Source organism: Bubalus kerabau, chromosome X (assembly GCF_029407905.1).
Source record: "Bubalus kerabau isolate K-KA32 ecotype Philippines breed swamp buffalo chromosome X, PCC_UOA_SB_1v2, whole genome shotgun sequence".
Classification (NCBI taxonomy): Eukaryota; Metazoa; Chordata; class Mammalia; order Artiodactyla; family Bovidae; genus Bubalus; species Bubalus kerabau.
Genome location: NC_073647.1, coordinates 52,598,917 through 52,619,870, shown reverse-complemented (window position 1 = coordinate 52,619,870; position 20,954 = coordinate 52,598,917). Strand labels below are relative to the sequence as shown.

The 20,954-nt window shown below is 37.1% G+C and overlaps 1 protein-coding gene across 3 annotated transcripts in view; it reads right to left on the bottom strand.

Moving 5' to 3' along the window:
- The window catches only part of PCDH11X (protocadherin 11 X-linked), a 758,129-nt gene that overhangs the window by 529,349 nt on the left and 207,826 nt on the right, over positions 1–20,954 (bottom strand). The window contains exon 4 of one of the 3 annotated variants that reach the window (XM_055564754.1): positions 16,670–18,490. The exons of the other annotated variants lie outside the window; for them this stretch is intronic. Coding sequence (XP_055420729.1) covers positions 18,398–18,490 — 93 coding nt within the window. The 3' untranslated portion in view covers positions 16,670–18,397. Of the gene's footprint in view, positions 1–16,669; positions 18,491–20,954 lie in introns of those variants that run through there. 3 annotated transcript variants of the gene reach the window in all.

The following is a 20,954-nucleotide window of genomic DNA, read 5'->3' as shown; positions in this document are numbered from 1 at the left end:
CAACATTATTAATTATTAACATCAATTCATATTTCAAAATTGAGACTTAAACTAATGTTCCTAACATCATGAACTTTTCTATAATGCTGCTATTCATAAGTATAATAAACATTAATCTTATATATATAGATGTCGACATGATCATGTTAACAAACTACATAGTAGAACTTTATAAGAATCTGACTTCCAGACCCGACTCCCAAATAATAGTGATAGAGCAAATATATCTTCTCTGGTTCTCAGTCGAATTATAGACTATTAAGTAATGTACTAAGATACATTGATACTTTTGTCCTAGGGCTTATAGAAAAAGTAAAACCTATTGGTAAGATACTAACATGCATGTAGGAACCAGATACAAATTTGAAGAAGACAATGCATTTTGTATTTGTGGCTAGACCTCTAATGAAAAAATGAATAGTGGATGCTGAATTTCTGACTTTTTCCATCCTGTGCCAACTTTCTCTGAAATTAAAATGGCAGAGCTGTAACTAACACAGATACCCTGGTAATTATTTAGTGAACCAGATGTGTCAATTCATTTTACTTTTGTTACAATAGCCAATCTGATATCTCTTCAAGGTCTTTCTGCATCACTTTGTTTAGATTGTGATTAGACTCTCTACTGGTTGATATGTCCCAAAGCAAATGTATTTTTTTTTACTTGCAATATAGTTAAACAAAAAAGCATCAAAAGAGCTGTTGCATCCTAGCTTTATTTGTCTATCTATCTGTCTCTTTATTGGCAGTTTTATCATTTTTCAAAGTTGAAAAGTGATGACTTCTTCTCAGCAAAAATGAGAAATCATTAAACTGACCAAAGAAAAATGATAAATAGAAAACTATTACTAGATGCTGAACTTAAGCAGTCAAGAAAATGTCATAAAATGTTTTTATTCAATCTATTTCAAACTTCATGTGCCAAAACAGAACTCAAGTGTTAATATGTTTACATTAAAATAGAGGTTACTGATTAATAACTCATCCACTGTCAAATCAACTCTCATTTGCAACAAATTTACCTAATTCATCTGTTATATGTATTCTTAAAAGTAATTGTCATTCTAAAGTATTTTCAGTATGTAGAATCTTTCATAATGGATAGATCTTCTAGAAAGTTTGCTATAAAATGAATTTCCATGAAGTCTATTTTCCAATAGAGAGGCATGGCAGAGAGGTAAGGAATGTTGTTGGGATACTTAAGGGAGTTTTGTTTTTAGCATCCAGCTCTGATAACTAACAACACTTTTTAGAGGTATTTTAGAAAGAACAAGGCATTAAGAGTTACAACACTCATGATAATGACAAAATAGCTGCCATACCAATGGGCAGGTCTAGGATTTGCTACTAGCACTTCTACTGCAACTTTAGCAGGCAAGGGCCCCTCAAAGAGCAATGGGAAGCTTTCCTTCCCACCAGTGCTGAGGGATAATCCCTCATCTATAATAATGAAAACGTTATAAATTTCCAAACCCTTAGCTGAGAATCAACCGAAAATGCAATTTTCTCCATGGCTTTATTAATTTGATGAGAGGAAAAGTCATGCATGTTGATTTGCTGTTTATCATGTGATTGTTGGATTGGGACAATTGTGAAAAACAAATACAAAGACGTCAGAATTTACAGCAATTTTTCCAAAAATTTTGTGTTGTTAAAAGTTCATGTCAATGTATTGCAAACACCACTACAATATAGTAATTAGCCTCAAATTAAAATAAATTAATTTACAAAATACACAGAATATCAAAATTTAATAGCCCTCAATGATTCTAATTTGTGTTCTAAAAATGTCTGCCCTGTTCTTAATATTGATAATAATGCAAATGATTTATAAATCTCTTATGTTTAAATATTAGGGTTATGACTTTAAAAATCACATAGTACAATAGAAAGGCAATTCTTCAAGTCTGCAGAAAAATGAAGTCCACACAAATGCTGTACCATGAGTACATCTACTGTTGTGCTGTTTTAAATTGTTTCAAATACTATACTCACACAGTGTTCCATAGCAAACAGCAGTTGCAGTTGTACTGACTTTCAAATGGCTTTCACTCCAGTGGCAGAGGCTGTTTTATAATCCAGGTACACTCACATTTAACACAGTGCCCCAAGAGTAAAATAACAAACCATGGTTGACTATTTATCATTTCTACTTGAAAAATGAAGATCCATTATTTACTGATATTTAGGATGTAGTCATTAATGCCTTCAGCTGAAAAGCTACAAAAATGTCTAAATCTCCTTTTAAAAAAATAATAAGGCTTCTCATAGTAATTGTAACTTCCTTATATCTCTCTAAACATGGGAGTGATTTCACAAGACTCCTTTAATGTACACTATCCCATATTTCAAGATGTGAAAACGAATTCTGATTTTTTGAAAGCAAACTTTAACCTAGGTAAAATGTTTCTTATGCTAGGCACTATTCTAAATATTATGAATAAAGAAGGAACAAAGTAGACAATAATCACATGGAGCTTACACACTAATGGAGAGAGCAAAATACTCTACCCATAACTGTGTATTTTAAAATATTTTATGTTTTGAAGTATATTTTGAAAGGTAGAAATATATTTTGGTCTTGTAGTATGTTCTATGAGAACTTAATATGCTAGGATAAATTGCTAAGTCATGCAGTTCTGTCTGATGTGTCATTTTCAACTCTCAACTCCTATGAGGCTGTTCTCTTTAGTGGTTCACTTACAGTCAACTGCCCTTCCTGTCAAATATGCCCTTACTTTTCCTCATCATTTACTTACTAGTACTGGCTTTTTGTTCTTATTTTTCTCATTGCCTACAAAATTCCTGCCCAGCTTTTTAAGCAACCTTGATGTATAAAGTTTAAATTCTACCTCATTTGTAATATCCTCCCAATCATTTCAGTCTTTATTTCCTCCTCCTCTGAACTTTTATAGTACCAATTAATTAATTATTGTTCCTTTCTGATTAATTTTGCAAAGACTAAACTCTTACAATATATCTAGAATGGATTTTAAAGGTCTTCAAATCTAATCTCATTTTATAGCAGAGAAAACTGGGTCTTAGAAGCTGAGTAATTTACTCAGTCATCCAGGTTACAAATGCAGAAGTAAGTTTGAAGCCTTAACACTTGATTCCCAGTGAAGATTTTTCCACTCCACCAAATCTGTTTATACACGACTATTTTGCCTTTTTTTTTTTTTTTTTTTTTGGTCACTAATCTGTATTTTATAATAATAAAATACAATCAAATTCCAAACTCTTTAGCCTATGATAATATCTCTCAGGTTAATTCATTTATTTAATAGTACTTTCTATTGAATATATTTCTTCTTACTTAGGCCTCTCTGAAAAATCCTTGGAAATTTTTATCTGATTAACTAAAAGTGGACTGTTTCAGTCATTTCCCATGCTTGTTTAGTTCCTATTGTTTGAACTCATTTTTGTAAGAATCTTCCTTGAGGTAATCAATTCCCAAAGATCATACATACCTTTTTACTGCCCCTTCCATGCAACTTAACCTTCAAGTGACAGACCCACCACATTATTGCCAACTCCATGTTGCCCATATAGTGGGCAAAACTTCAACTACCAAATACAGCTTTTTCCTTTTGCTTGCTTTGCTTGCTGATTTATTGTGTTTTTATTTTACTAGTATTTCTTTTTAAAGGAGATAATATTGGGTTTTGGTGGCTTCCCTGGTGGCTTAGATGGCAAAATATCTGCCTGCAGTGCAGGAGACTTGGGTTCAATCCCTGGGTCAGGAAGATCCCCTGAAGAAGGGAATGTCAACCCACTCCAGTATTCTTGCCTGGACAGTTCCATTGACAGAGGAGCCTGGCAGGCTACTGTCCATGGAGTCACAAAGAGTCAAACACGACTGAGTGACTAACACAACACAATATTGGGTTTTAGCTTCCCTTCATAGGAAAATTAAAGATTTCACTTAAAAACAACTTTATTCTAATAGCAATTAAAAACTCTCAGTTAAAGGACAGCACTGGAAGCTTGAAATCCAAGAAGAGTAAGACTGTCTACATGTGAATAAAATATATGAATACCGGAAGCATCTTAGGTTTGCTTCTAGGAAATTCTAAAAAGAAGATTGCCATATTGCAAAATTCAAAACATTTCAGGGGCTTCAGGCACCTAGATTAGAAAGGTGAAATGGGTTGAGTGGAACAACTCAACAGAATGCTTTGAAGGCACTTCTATCTTAGTGCTTGGGTCTGATTTTTAGAATTAGAAAGAGAATTTGCCCTCTGGTTTTCAGAAATTTGAGTAATTGGGTGGCTACCAGCAGGTTGTTCAAGTTGCTGAATGTGTATACCTAGAGAGATTACGATTTAAGGTGGCCATATTCCACATACCAATCAGAGAACTGGAAATGACTCAATTCACTAATTTTGGTATGGTTTCCATGCTGAGGCCTAAGGCAAAATCACTCTATATGTTACCAGAAGAGTGGTAGAAAAATATTACTCACACAGAACCCTGCTCTATAACACTTTTGAGAAAAATCTTTGTAGGCATTTTTTTTCCTCCCTAAAATTTCTTTTTCACCTTTTATATAGTTCGTGAGGTTCTCATGGCAAGTATACTGGGGTGGTTTGCCATTCCCTCCTCTAGTGGGTCATGTTTTGTCAGAACTTTCTGCTGTGACCTGTCCATCTTGGGTGGCCCTTAACAGCATGGCTCATAGCTTCATTGAGTCACACATGCCCTTTCTCCACAACAAGGCAGTGATCCATCAAGTTAGGAGAGAGAAACATCAACAACCTCAAATATGCAGATGATGCCACTCTAATGGAAGAAAATGAAGAGGTACTAAAGAGTCTCTTGAAGAGGGTGAAGGAAGAGAGCAAAAGAGCCAGCATAAGACGAAATATTAAAAAAAAAAAAAAAGCCTAAGATCATGGCATCTGGTCCCATTACTATATGGCAAATAGAAGGGGAAAAGGTGAAAATAGTGATAGATTTCCTCTTCTTGGGCTCCAAAATAACTTCAGACAGTGACTGCAGCCATGAAATCAGAAGACAATTGCTTCTTGACAGGAAAGCGATGACAAACCTAGACAGTGTGTTGAAAAGCAGAGACATTACTCTGCCAACAAAGGTCCATATAGTCAAGGCTATGGTCCTCCCAGTGGTCATGTATGTTTATGAGAGCTGGACCATAAAGAAGGTGAGCGCTGAAGGATTGATGCCTTCAAATTGTGGTGCTGGAGAAGACTCCTGAAAGTCCCTTGGCTAGCAAGGAAATCAAACCAGTCAATCTTGAGGGAGATTAGTTTTGAATATTCACTGAAAGGACTGATGCTGAAGCTGAAGCTCCAGTATTTTGTTTATCTGACGTGAACAAATGACTCATTGGAAAAGTCCCTGATGCTGGGAGAATTGAAGACAGAAGAGAGGGCATCAGAGGATGAGATGGCTGGACGGTATCACCAATGCAATGACAATGAACTTGGGCAAACTCCGGGAGATGGTAAGGGACAGGAAGGTCTGTCTTGCTGCAGTCCATAGGGTCACAAAGAGTGGGACACGACCGGGTAACTGAACAACAACAACAAAGATTTCTTTAAAGACTCTAACTGCAAAATTATATTTATTTATATTTATTTATTTTCTTTTTTATTTTAAATATAAATTTATTTATTTTAATTGGAGGTTAATTACTTTACAATATTGTATTGGTTTTGTCATACATCAACATGAATCTGCCACAGGTATACATGTGTTCCGCATTCTGAACCCCCCTCCCTCCTCCCTCCCCGTACCATCCCTCTGGGTTGTCTCAGTGCACCAGCCCCAAGCATCCAGTATCATGCATCGAACCTGTACTGGCGATTCGTTTCATATATGATACTATACATGTTTCAATGCCATTCTCCCAAATCATCCCATCCTCTCCCTCTCCCACAGAGTCCAAAAGACTGTTCTATACATCTGTGTCTCTTTTGCTATCTCACATACAGGGTTATCATTACCATCTTTCTAAATTATATTTAAATCTCTAACAAAATTATAGCTTAAATCTGTATCTCAAAAATTAGATCAATATCTAGTATTACATGAAAGAGTTTTAAACATAAATTTCCCTCCAACTACTGTGTCAAAAAATAATAAAATTTTTTGTAGAAAGTATTTATGTGAAATATATCATGCAAGTGCATATATGTCCCCTAAGTGTGAAGAGACAGAAATGGATGACTCCTGTCCTCCCTATTCTTAAATTGCTTCTTACCTATGAAATGGAGCAGGACTCTATGGCGACATTCCAGGTACAAATCCCTGGTTTCCTGTTTGTAGGAAATAAGTTTCATTCAGCCTCCTTGAAGTTCTCTGAATTCCAAAGGACAAATTCAAGCAGTTGCTAATCAGGGAAGGAAACAACTACAGAAACTAATGAGGAGCAGCCAAGAGACACTAGTGCAGCCTTGGGGCAGGGTCCTGGTTCCTCCTCAGTTCAGATCAGTTCAGTAGCTCAGTCATGTCCGACTCTTTGAGATCCCATAGATTGCAGCATGTCAGGCTTCCCTGTCCATCACTGACTCCTGGAGCTTGCTCAAACGCATGTCCATTGAGTCACTGATGCCATGTAACCATCTCATCTCTGTCATCCCCTTCTCCTCCTGTATTTCCCAGCATCAGGATCTTTTCAAATGAGTCAGTTCTTTGCATCAGGCAGCCAAAGTATTGGAGTTTCAGCTTCAACATCAGTCCTTCCAATGAATATTCAGAACTGATTTCCTTTAGGATGGACTTGTTGGATCTCCTTGCTGTCCAAGGGACTCTCAAGAGTCTTCTCCAACACCACAGTTCAAAAGCATCAATTCTTCAATGCTCAGCTTTCTTTATTTTCCAACTCTCACATCCATACATGACTACTGGAAAAACCGTAGCTTTGACTAGGCAGACCTTTGTCTACAAAGTAATGTCTCTGCTTTTTAATATGCTGTCTAGGTTGGTCTTAGCTTTTCTTCAAAGCAAGAAGTACGTGTCTTTTCATCTCATCACCATCTGCAGTGATTTTGGAGCCCAGGAAAATAAAGCCTGTCACTGTTTCCATTGTTTCGCCATCTATTTGCCATGAAGTGATGGAGTGGTACATAACAAAACACCTTTGAGTTCTTCTGCTGGAACTAAGGCCCACAGCCAGATGGAGAATGGTACCCTCAGGCTAAACACAACATTCCTGCAGCAGTACCCTGTCATTTCACCAAACACCAATCAGAAAAAGTCGCACATCCTGCAACCCTGACTCCAAGTTTGGCTGTAAAATCCTCTTCGTGGAAACCATTGGGGAGTTCGGGGTTTTGAACACAAGTCACACATTCTCCTTGCTCAGCCCAGAAATAAACATTTCTCTGATCCAAACTCTAATGTTTTGGTTTGTTTGGCCTCACTGTTCATGGGATACACAAACTTGTATTTGGTAACACCTACCGTTTCTTTGGGTTTCCCTGGTGGCTCAGATGGTAAAGAATCTGTTTGCAATGCAGGAGACCTGGGTTCAATCCCTGGGCCAGAAAGATCTCCTGGAGAAGGGAATGGCAACCCATTCCAGTATTCTTGCCTGGAGAATCCCTTGGACAGAGGAGCCTGCCAGGCTCAAGTCCATGGGGACCTGAGAGTTGGACATTACTGAGCTATCATAGTTTCTGTTTTCTTATTAATATCAAGACTTTCACCTGGGTGAAGTTAAAACAACTGTTTGTGGAACCCCAGTATCAAGGTGTTTCAGTCTGCTATATCCTGCTCCCAAAACACACACTCCCTTAGTTTGCAAGCACAAGTGTACACTTTTAGTGTCAAAATTTTCATCACAGGTCTCAGAAGGAAAGTAAAATTCTTCCTGGGGAATAATTTGATAGCATGGTTTTTATGGTAAATGCACCCCCTTGTTGACCACTAGCCAAAATCAGCTCTGTGCATATAGGCACTTGGGATTAATTTTCATCATCTATAGATACCGTTTCATTAGGCGTTTCAGAATTAAATTACATGCCCCCCAGCCCCAAAACTGAAGCATGCATTCAGGTAGAAAACATGCAGAGTAAATAAAATGAAGATTGTATTAAGGTCCAACTTCAGTGATTTTAACTCAGCCTGCTTTATAAAACACCTAGAAGTATTGAACTATCTCTATAAATATGGATGAACTTTGAATAACTATAATGGATAGAAAAAAAGGAAAAAGTGGGAATTAGAGATAGGGTCAGAGAATGAAATCTAGAATTAATGAAATGCGAATTATTGCTATTGTTTAAAATGTACATTGCTTCAAACTGTGCTTTGCATAGAAATGACAAGCTTTTCTGGATTGAATATTTTAAATACAAAAAAATAGAACAAGGAGATAGATTTGAATCCAAATCCAAACTCCAGTCATCAAGCATGGATGACAGAAACACAGTTCCCCTATAATTTTCATGTTCATTCAGTGTTGCTGTTGTTCAGCAGCCCAGTCATGTCTGACTCTTTGCAATCCCATGGACTGCAGCTTCCCTGTCCCTCATCATCTCCCAAGTTCACGTCCATTACATCTATGAAGCCATCCAGCCATCTCATCCTCTGATGCCCTCTTCTGCCTTCTATCCTTCCCAGCATCAGGGACTTTTCCAATCAGTCAGCTGTTTGCATCAGATGACCAAAATACTAGAGCTTCAGCTGCAGTATCAGTTCTTCCAATGAATATTCAGGGTTGATTTCCTTTAAGATTGACTGGTTTGTCTCCTTGCTGCCCAAGGGACTCTCAGGAGTCATCTCCAGCAACAAAGTTCAAAGGCATCAATTCTTTGGTACTCTTCCTTCTTCATCGTCCAGCTCTCATAAACCTATTTGACCACTGGGAAGACAATAGCCTTGACTAGGAGGACCTTTGTTGGCAAAGTGATGTCTCTGCTTTTCAACACACTGTCTAAATTTTTCATAGCTTTCCTGCCAAGAAGCAATCATCTTCTGATTTCTTGGCTGCAGTCATCATCTGCAGTGATTTTAAAGCCCAAGGAAAGAAAATCTGTCACTACTTCCACTGTTTCCCCTTCCATTTGTCATGAAGCAATGGGGTCAGATGCTATGATGATTCCTGGGTCGGGAAGATCCCCTGGAGAAGGGTTAGGCTACCCACTCCAGTATTCTTGGGCTTCCCTGGTGGCTCAGATGGTAAGGAATACACCTGCAATGTAGACCTGGTTTTGATCTCTGGGTAGGGAAGATTCCCTGGAGGAGGGCATGGCAACCCACTCCAGTATTCTTGCCTGGCAAATCCCATGGACAGAGGAGCCTGGCAGGTTACAGTCCATATTGTGGCACAGAGCTGGACATGACTGAAGTGACTTAGCACAGCACAAACAGTCATGATCTTAGCTCTTTTTTAATATTTAGTTTTAGCTGTTTTTTTCACTCCCCTCCTTCACCCTAATCAAGAAGTTCTTTAGTTACTTTTCACTTTCTGCAGTGAGAGCAGTATCATCTACATATCTGAGGTTGTTGATGTTTCTCTCGCCTATCTTTCTTCCAGCGTGTAACTCATTCAACCCAGCATTTCTCATGATGTGCTCAGCATATAATTTAAATTAAGAGGGTGACAGCAGATAATCCTCTTGTACTCATTTCTCAATCTTGAACCAATCTCTTGTTTCTTTTTTTTTTTTAATTTTATTTTATTTTTAGACTTTACATAACTGTATTAGTTTTGCCAAATATCAAAATGAATCCACCACAGGTATACATGTGTTCCCCATCCCGAACCCCCCTCCCCATTCCATCCCTCTGGGTCGTCCCAGTGCACCAGCCCCAAGCATCCAGTATCGTGCATTGAACCTGGACTGGCAACTCGTTTCATACATGATATTTTACATGTTTCAATGCCATTCTCCCAAATCTTCCCACCCTCTCCCCCTCTCACAGAGTCCATAATCTCTTGTTTCATAGAGTGTTCTAACTTATAATGTAGAAAGCTTCCTCAACATTTATACATTAATTGCATAATGTTTAAAGTATAAATTATAATATTCCCACAATAAGAGTATGAATAAAAAATAAAATTTAATGTCTAGTTGAAGCAAAGTAATGTGGATGGGCACTTCAAAAATGCCTCCTCTATATTTGATTCTGGGACTGTATATAATCTATGTGTTCTTTCTTTTTTGTCAAATGGAGATAAAAATAACACCTATAGCTGAAGGTGTATTGCAGGGATTGTGAATACTGCAATCAATATAAAATACTCAAACACACTAGTGCACTAAATAAAATAGCTCAGAGTATGCAAGAAGGAGATTATTTTTTTTTCATATGTGTGTATATGTGTGCACACACGTGCATGCAAAATATTCCTCATTCACTGTATTTGGTGTGTGCCTCATTTAAAATTGTTATATAGGTACAGCATCTACATACTAAAAATTGTTTTGCTACTACTGGAATAATTGAACATACAAAAAATATATTACCAACTAAGTTATGAGGGAAGCTATTTTGAACACACTGCATTTTCAGAACATCAAAAGACATGCTTTCTTACTCATACAATTTTCAGACTTATTTTAAAGTACTTGTGTTCTGATTTTAAAAGATGTTTAAAATAATAGAGATTACATTTTTCAAGGTTAGTACCAGGAAATTGTGCATCTAGCTCTTCATGAACAACAAAACTGGTCTTTTGTTATTTTAGGGATTAAAGAGGACTTTGAAAATTAGGAATTTTATTTAGGGTATATTTCACTTTACTTGTAAAGGCCAGAGTTATTTATATTTCCTTCTAACCACCATAAAATCTTAGTGCTTCAGTTTTGACTGCTAACATGTGACAACATAACAAATTTATATGTCTCTCTAGTATTGGAAGATTTACTTGCATATTTTAGGGGCGAGGTTTAAATATTTACTCCTGAAAGATTATAAAGTAGAAATAAAATTAGTGGCTTCATACAGAGTTTTTCACTTTATCACCTGAATGGTATTTCACTTTAATATAAACTTGACATTAGCTTTCCATAGGAGCACTGTGTTTTTAAAAACCTGATAATTTCCAATATATATGAAAACGGTGACATCATCTTGACATTGTAAAAGATATACATAAGGTCTATGAAGACACAGAAAAATAAGTGAGGCAGCTGCATTTATTATAAAGACTTTCAGAGAATAGAGATTTTAAGTATGACTATAGTACTGTGTGCCAGGTGGTGGTTTTGACCTAATTATTCATGTGATTACTTCATAGATTGATGTATTTGATGTTTTAAAGATTATTCATTTTAATAGTTTTAAATGTCCTTTTAATAGTTCTACAAAAGGATTATTTTCTGTCAACTAATGATATTAAAAACATTACACTAAATAATAAACACCTTAGTTTCATATTACATGGGTTGCTTCAATGTGTAAGTCCATTTCAAAACTAAACCCGTACATAATTCTTTCACTATTTTGAGGGATCAACTAAAATAAACTATTTCAATTTGCATTCTACTAGAACATTTTCCTTCCAAGCTATTTTCCACAGATAGAGTTAGTGTATAAATATTCAAGAAAAATGAGGATTTGTTAAAGGATTTGATGTTATACAATGCACTGCACAATTCATTCAAAAAATCACTTCATATATTTTATGTTTAACATTTAAAAATTAGTATTGTATAGATTTTGAGGGTGAGTATTCCTATTGCCTGATCTGAAATACAAAAATGTTAACAGTTTTTGAGATGCTGCAGACCACTACTTTTCACCAAAACAGTTTCAATGTAGCTATGGTTCTCCTATTAGAATTTCATAGTAAACAATTTCTGTGAGTACTTCTTACCAATTTTACTCATTTCAACATTAGTTTCAATTTCATCTTCTGTGTGTGGAATAGTTAACCCTAATTTTATCATGGTGTGATCAAGGAAGTCCTACTGTTGTTCTGTCACTCAGTTGTATTCGACTCTGAAACCCAGTTGACTGCAGCATGCCAGGCTTTCCTGTCCTTCACTGTCTTCCAGAGTTTGCTCAAACTCATGTGCACTGAATCGGTGATGCCATCCAACCATCTCATCCTCTGTTGTCCCCTTCTCTCCCTGCTTTTCAATCTTTCCCAACTGTGTATTGAAAGTGGAAAGCTGTTGTGGGTCTATTTCTAGTATTGAAAAATAACAGCAAAAACAAAAATCCAGGAAGACATATCATTTTGGACCAAGCAGTTATAAAAGGAGAAAAACAGTTAAACAAGCTAAGGTGAAATCACAGATGGTTCTCACCATATATGTCAATTATTTTAAAGATTATATCAAAAGCTGGAAATAAACTTTTAACCTGTTATTGTTTTTTTATTATTTTATTTTATTTTTTTTACTTTACCATATTGTATTGGTTTTGCCATACATCAACATGCATCCAGCATGGGTGTGCACGTGTTCCCCATCCTGAACCTCCATCCCACCTCCCTCCCCATACCATCCCTCTGGGTCATCCCAGTGCACCAGCCCCAAGCTTCCTGTATCCTGCATCAAACCTGGACTGGAGATTCATTTCTTATATGATATTTATATGTTTATTGCCATTCTCCCAAATCATCCCCTCCTCCCTCTCCCATAGAGTCCAAAATACTATTCTATACATCTGTGTCTCTTTTGCTGTCTCGTATACAGGGTTGTCATTACCATCTTTCTAAATTCCATATATATGTGTTAGTATACTGTATTGGTGGTTTTCTTTCTGGCTTACTTCACTCTGTATAATAGGCTCCAGTTTCATCCACCTCATTAGAACTGATTCAAATGTATTATTTTTAATGGCTGAGTAATACTCCATTGTGTATATGTACCACAGCTTCCTTATCCATTAAACTGTTATTGTTACTTACATTCTAGTCTGAACAAAATAGAGAACATCATGGTTAACATAGTTTATGTGCTCTCTTTTAAGTTTGTCGAAAATTTTTTTCCTATTTTCAAATGTCAAATCTGATGTACTGATAGATTAAAAATTACTTGTTACCTTCTTAGTACTCTACCTGCAAAAATAATTTTAAGCAACTGTTTATGATTTATGTATGCATCAAAAACAATTTTTATTCCAAAGTATAGAAATATAAACTTTTGTTTTAACAATAGTTTCAAGTCATGAAACAAATGGAGGAAGGGAAATATGATAAAGAAAAATACTTTAGTTGCCAGTCCAGGTTCAATGCATGAAACTGGATGCTTGGGGCTGGTGCACTGGGACGACCCAGAGGGATGGTGTGGGGAGGGAGGAGGGAGGAGGGTTCAGGATGGGGAACACATGTATACCTGTGGCGGATTCATTTTGATATTTGGCAAAACTAATACAATTATGTAAAGTTTAAAAAATTAAATTAAATTAAAAAAAGCATCTAATAAAAATTACATCTTTAGTATATTTTATGTGTCTTATTATTAAAATTTTTAATGTATTGATTTTGGAAATATCCCCATTTTCCGAACTCAGATACAAACATTTTTAACAATTTCTGAGGTACTAGAGACCATTACGTTTTTCATCAGTTTCAATGTAGCTATGCTTTCAAAACTATTGGAATTTCCATCTAAACTGCTTTTGTAAGTATTTCTTCAGTCAGTTCAGTTGCTCAGTCGTGTCTGACTCTTTGCGACCCCATGAATCACAGCACGCCAGGCCTCCCTGTCCATCACCAACTCCTGGAGTTCACTCAGATTCACGTCCATCGAGTCAGTGATGCCATCCAGCCATCTCATCCTCTGTCGTCCCCTTCTCCTCCTGCCCCCAATCCCTCCCAGCATCAGAGTCTTTTCCAATGAGTCAACTCTTTGCATGAGGTAGCCAAAGTACTGGAGTTTCGGCTTTAGCATCATTCCTTTCAAAGAAATCCCAGGGCTGATCTCCTTCAGAATGGACTGTTTAGATCTCCTTGAAGTCCAAGGGACTCTCAAGAGTCTTCTCCAACACCACAGTTCAAAAGCATCAATTCTTCGGTGCTCAGCCTTCTTCACAGTCCAACTCTCACATCCATACATGACCACAGGAAAAACCATAGCCTTGACTAGATGGACCTTTGTTGGCAAAGTAATGTCTCTGCTTTTGAATATGCTATCAAGGTTGGTCATAACTTTCCTTCCAAGGAGTAAGCCGCTTTTAATTTCATGGCTGCAGTCACCATCTGTAGTGATTTTGGAGACCAGAAAAATAAATTCTGACACTGTTTCCCCATCTATTTCCCATGAAGTGGTGGGACCGGATGCCATGATCTTCGTTTTCTGAATGTTGAGCTTTAAGCCAACTTTTTCACTCTCCACTTTCACTTTCATCAAGAGGCTTTTGAGTTCCTCTTCACTTTCTGCCATAAGGGTAGTGTCATCTGCATATCTGAGGTTATTGATATTGCTCCCAGCAATCTTGATTCCAGCTTGTGTTTCTTCCAGTCCAGCGTTTCTCATGATGTACTCTGCATATAAGTTAAATCAACAAGGTGACAATATACAGCCTTGATGAACTCCTTTTCCAGTTCCATGTCCAGTTCTAACTGTTGCTTCCTGACCTGCATATAGGTTTCTCAAGAGGTAGATCAGGTGGTCTGGTATTCCCATCTCTCAGAATATTCCACAGTTTATTGTGATCCACACAGTCAAAGGCTTTGGCATAGTCAATAAAGCAGAAATAGATGTTTTTTCTGGAACTCTCTTGCTTTTTCTATGATCCAGCGTATGTTGGCAATTTGATCTCTGGTTCCTCTGCCTTTTCTAAAACCAGCTTGAACATCAGAAAGTTCACGGTTCACATATTGCTGAAGCCTGGCTTGGAGAATTTTGAGCATTACTTTACTAGCATGTGAGATGAGAGCAATCGTGCAGTAGTTTGAGCATTCTTTGGCATTGCCTTTCTTTGGGATTGGAATGAAAACTGACCTTTTCCAGTCCTGTGGCCCCTGCTGAGTTTTCCAAATTTGCTGGCATATTGAGTGCAGCACTTTCACAGCATCATCTTTCAGGATTTGGAATAGCTCAACTGGAATTCCATCACCTCCACTAGCTTTGTTCATAGTGATGCTTTCTAAAGCCCACTTGACTTCACATTCCAGGATGTCCAGCTCTAAGTCAGTGATCACACCATTGTGATTATCTGGGTCGTGAAGATCTTGTTTGTGCAGTTCTTCTGTGTATTCTTGCCATCTCTTCTTAATATCTTCTGCTTCTGTTAGGTCCATACCATTTCTGTCTTTTATCGAACTCATCTTTGTATGAAATGTTCCTTTGGTATCTCTCATTTTCTTGAAGAGATCCCTAGTCTTTCCCATTCTGTTGTTTTCCTCTATTTCTTTGCATTGATCGCTGAGGAAGGCTTTCTTACCTCTTCTTGCTATTCTTTCGAACTCTGCATTCAGATGTTTATATCTTTCCTTTTCTCCTTTGCTTTTTCTTCTCTTCTTTTCACAGCTATTTGTAAGGCCTCCCCAGACAGCCATTTTGCTTTTTTGCATTTCTTTTCTATGGGAATGGTCTTGATCCCTGTCTCCTGTACAATGTCAGGAACCTCATTCCATAGTTCATCAGGCACTCTATCTATCAGATCTAGGCCCTTAAATCTATTTCCCACTTCACTGTACAATCATAAGGGATTTGATTTAGGTCATACCTGAATGGTCTAGTGGATTTCCCTTCTTTCTTCAATTTAAGTCTGAATTTGGCAATAAGGAGTTCATGGTTTGAGCCACAGTCAACTCTTGGTCTTGTTTTTGCTGACTGTATATAGTAAGAACTCAATAAACCTTCTTATTCCTCTTTTTACACTCTCTAAGTGCTTGACCATCAGATGGATTAAAGTGTAATACAGTAACTAAAATAAAATATAAACCAAATAATTCACACCAACTATCATTCTCACAATGATTATAATGATTTTATGAAATACGTGAAAAACAGGTAATTTCAGTTTTCAGAAAAAAATAACTAAACAGAATTAATTGATTGTCAAAATTTGAATTTATTAATTCATATTTACTAATTCAAAATTACTAAACAGTATAGAAAATATAATATTCACTACCATATAAACTAGGCACCACTTAATCAGATTAAAATATTTATGTATATATACTATACCTAAATATTTGATTCATTTGCTCCTGTTTAACTTTTGTTCACAAGCTTATACAATTCGTTCATTCCCCTAATCTACCATGGCATTTGATCACTTCCATGACATCCTGGTGCAGTGAATTCTGTAAGTTTAAATATAATATTTAATGTCAATTTCAAGGATATTGTATCAGATCACAATACTTGAAAAGTCAACAGCATTTTGTATCATTTTCAGAGCACATATCATTCATTATGAACTCTTACACATGCTATTTACATTCTCAACTAGGATATGCCAGTCATTCAATTCCCACTATAAAGATATTTCCACACACATCAAACAACTAATTGTTAAACTGCAATTTGAGAGTTTGAGAGTGTCTTAAAGTGTACTGTCTAGGTAAACTCCTGTTAAATTTAAACTTCAGTAAGTGTAATAACATCCTTATTTTCTTCCTCTGCCTAATATTTGCATTCAACTTAGGCTACGTTTTTTTTTTTTTCTAGATTTACAGTAACTATTCATATACTCCATCAAGTCTGATAAATTAATCATAGTCCTTTTAGCATATTCTCTATTCAAAGCAATCACTTCTTATATAATATATATGAATAAATGATGCTCCTTTGCATGATATAAGGCTATGTTTTTACTATAGGTGCCTGCAAAGAATTCAAACCACAAGGGTCAAGTTTCATTAGGTTTTTCATTTTACAAAACCCCAGGGTAATTAGTGCAGTCTTTTATATGCATAATGAGTGAAGTGTTACTCAGTGCAACATTCAAGAACATATTCACAGCCTACTGTCAGTAGTGAGTACAGATAAGGGGAATCACTATAATAAATCTTGAAACTTAATTTCCAGTCTAGGTGTCTATTTGTCTCAACTTTTTTTTATTTTTAACTGAAAAATAAGTGCAGAGAAATACATGTACTTTTACCTGGCCATTTATTTCGACTATAAACTAGACTAAGTTTAACTTCTGATGGTGGACAAATTATTAATACTCTCCTAGTAAATAAGGGCCCTTAATACAATACTTCCTCCTTCAAAATCTTGTGAATTATGACACCTACTCAAGTCTAAGTGAAGTCGCTCAGTCATGTCCAACTCTTAGCGACCTCATGGACTGCAGCCCACCAGGCTCCTCCACCCATGGGATTTTCCAGGCAAGAGTACTGGAGTGGGGTGCCATTGCCTTCTCTGAAAGAAAGCACTGCTGCTGATGCTGCACTCAAGTCTAAGCCAATGTCTAATTAAGTAGTAGATTCAGAACCTGAAAACAGATTCTGTAGGTGTTACACTGCCTCTCTCAGTATTCTCAGTATGTTGTTTTTGTTTTTTTTCTCCATCTTCCCCATAAGCAATGGGGGAAATTCTCAGAAAGATTATGACAGATATCAAAGATATGCTGCATGAGCTTCAGTTCAGTTCAGTTCAGTTGCTCAGTCATGTTCAACTCTTTGGGACCCCGTGAACCACAGTACACCAGGCCTCCCTGCCAATCACCAACTTCCAAACTCATGTCCATTGAGTCAATGATGCCATCCAACGATCTCATCCTCTGTTGTCCCCTTCTCCTCCTGCCCTCAATCTTTCCCAGTATCAGGGTCTTTTCAAATGAGTCAGCTCTCCGCGTCAGGTGGCCAAAGTATTGGAGTTTCAGCTTCAATATCAGTCCTTCCAATGAACACCCAGGACTGATCTCCTTTAGGATGGACTGGTTGGATCTCCTTTCAGTCCAAGGGACTCTCAAGAGTCTTCTCCAACACCACAGTTCAAAAGCATCAATTCTTCAGCTCTCAGCTTTCTTCACAGTCCAACTCTCACATCCATACATGACTACTGGAAAAACCATAGCCTTGACTAGATGGACCTTTGTTGACAAAGTAATGTCTCTGGTTTTTAATATGCTGTCTAGGTTGATCATAGCTTTTCTTCCAAGGAGCCAGTGTCTTTTAATTTCATGGCTGCAGTCACCATCTGCAGTGATTTTGGAGCCCCAAAACATAAAGTCAGCCACTATTTCCACAGTTCCCCCATCTATTTCCCATGAAGTGGTGGAACCGGATGCCATGATCTTAGTTTTCTGAATGTTGAGCTTTAAGCCAACTTTTTCACTCTTCTCTTTCACTTTCATCAAGAGGCTCTTTGGTTCTTCTTCACTTTCTGCCATAAGGGTGGTGTCATCTGCATATCTGAGGTTATTTGTATTCTCCCGGAAATCTTGATTCCAGCTTGTGCTTCTTCCAGCCCAGCATTTCTCATGATGTACTTTTCACGTAAGCCAGCGTAGGAGCAGTGGCTGTGTGGCGCAGGAGCGGCAGAGAGGATCTACCCCACGTCCAAGGTCAGGAGCAACGGCCAAGAGGAGATAACCTATGTCCAAGGTAAGGAGCAGTGGCTGTGCTTTGCTGGAGCATCCGTGAAGAGATACCCCACGTCTAAGGTAAGAGAAACCCAAGTAAGGTGGTAGGCACTGAGAAAGGACATCAGAGGGCTGACAGACTGAAACCACAATCACAGACAACTAGCCAGTCTGATCACATGGACCACAACCTTGTCTAACTCAATGAAACTAACCATGCTGTGTGGGACCACCCAAGACAGGCAGGTCATGGTGGAGAAGTCTGACAGAATGTGGTCCACTGGAGAAGGGAATGGCAAACCACTTCACTATTCTTGCTTCCAGAACCCCATGAACAGTATTCATGAGCTTAGACAAATCCTTTCACTTACCTGTTTCCTGATATTCCTCATCAATAAAGTGAAAGAATAAGACAAGGAAGCTCTTCTACTTTCATGAGGCTAAATTCCCTGCCATTTACCTTGTTTACAATATCAGTCATATCACAAGATTTTTTTTTTTTAATCTCCTTTGAAAGGCAGGATGCTTGATTATTAAGAACATGGCCTCTAGAGCCAAGAAGCCTAGATCTTTTCATTACCACTTACTAGTTCAACCAATTATCTAAACTCTCTGTTCCTCAGTTTGCTTATCTATGAAATGGGGAGGATAATGGAATCTATACCATACAGTTATTGTGAAAATTAAATTAATTGGCATATTAAAACATTTAGAAAAGTCCTTAACACTTAGATAGATGGTGAATTTGTTATGTGAGCTATGTGCTAATGACAACAACCTGGAATCAAATTGACTTATCACTATTTTTCTGAGCAATTTCCAAAAAGACTGTCTTGCATTGAAGAACATTCAGATATTCTGAACAAATATGTGGCATGCTTATGTGTATTAATTTCCTGTCAATTTCCTGTCACTGCTGTAACAAATCACCATAGACTAGTGGTTTAACAAAATCTGTATTATAGACTAGTTTAACAAAATCTATATTATAGTTCTGGCCATCAGAAATCCAAAATGGGTCTTGCTGGGCTCTAAAGGCAAGGTGTCAGTTGGGCACTGTTCCTTCCTGGAGGCTCTTGGGAAGAATCCCTTTCTAATTTCCTAAGCCACTCATATCCCCTTTTCTCCATTTTCAAAGCCTGTAGAGGTCAGAATGCCCAGCTTCCCATCACCATGATCTCCTGATCTGTCCTTCTCTTCCACATTTAATTCCACTTTTGATTACATAGAACTCACCTGGATAATTCAGGCTACTATGCCTATCTTAATATCATCTGGTTAGCAAACTTAATTCCATCTGAAAATTTAATTAGCCTTTGTTACCTAAAGTTTCACATTCACTGATTCCAGGGATTACAACATGAATGTCTTTGGGAGGACATTATTCATCATAGCACAGCATATATTTTTTACATTGAAGCCCACAAAATATGAGTTAGTTTTTTTCATTTTTATTAATTCAAGAACATGTTTCTTTTGATTTAGAATTTCCAGGAAGTGTTCCTTCTTAGAGTCTATGTGAAATTGCAGATCCTCTGAATCTGGTTTAAGACTTAGTAGGACATAAACATTGCTTGCTTTTCCTAAAGGTTATATGTAACAAAAGTATTTTTAAGCTCTGAAAGATATTTGTAATAGAGATCTAAGGTTCTATCATCCAGAATATCTTAAGACTTCTACTATAGTCTCAAAGCTAAGAGCATGGATTCTAGATATAAGTGACTGTGTTTGAGATTTATCACTTACTAATTGCTTTATCTTCACCTAACTATGCTATGCCTCATTTCCTAATCTGGAAAACAGAATTCAAAATATTTCATAAATAATATAATATGCATTAATAGAACAGAGTCTGACACTCAGTTAAGTGGTATATACATGTTTACTATTATTACCAAGTTATAATAAATGTTGAAATTATTTAAAATAAATTATTAAAATAATATTAATAGATCTTGACTGATTTTATAAGTACTAATTTAAGATCATGGCATCCACTCCCATCACTTCATGGCAAATAGATGGGGAAACAGTGGAAACAGTGGCTGACTTTATTTTTCTGGGCTCCAAAATCACTGCAGATGGTGATTGCAGCTATGAAATTAAAAGACACTTACTCCTTGGAAGGAAACTTATAACCAACCTAGACAGCATATTAAAAACCAGAGACATTGCTTTGTCAACAAAGGTCCATCTAGTCAAGGCTATGGTTTTTCCAGTGGTCATGTGTGGATGTGCGAGTTGGACTATAAAGAAAACTGAGTGCCAAAGAACTGATGCTTTTGAACTGTGGTGTTGGAGAAGACTCTTGAGAGTCCCTTGGACTGTAAGGAGATCCAACCAGTCCATGCTAAAGGAGATCAGTCTTGGGTGTTCATTGGAAGGACTGATATTGAAGCTGAAACTCCAATACTTTGGCCACCTGACACGAAGAGCTGGCTCACTTGAAAAGACTCTGACACTAGGAAAGACTGAGGGCAGGAGGAGAAGGGGATGACAGAGGATGAAATGGTTGGATGGCATCACCAACTCAATGGACA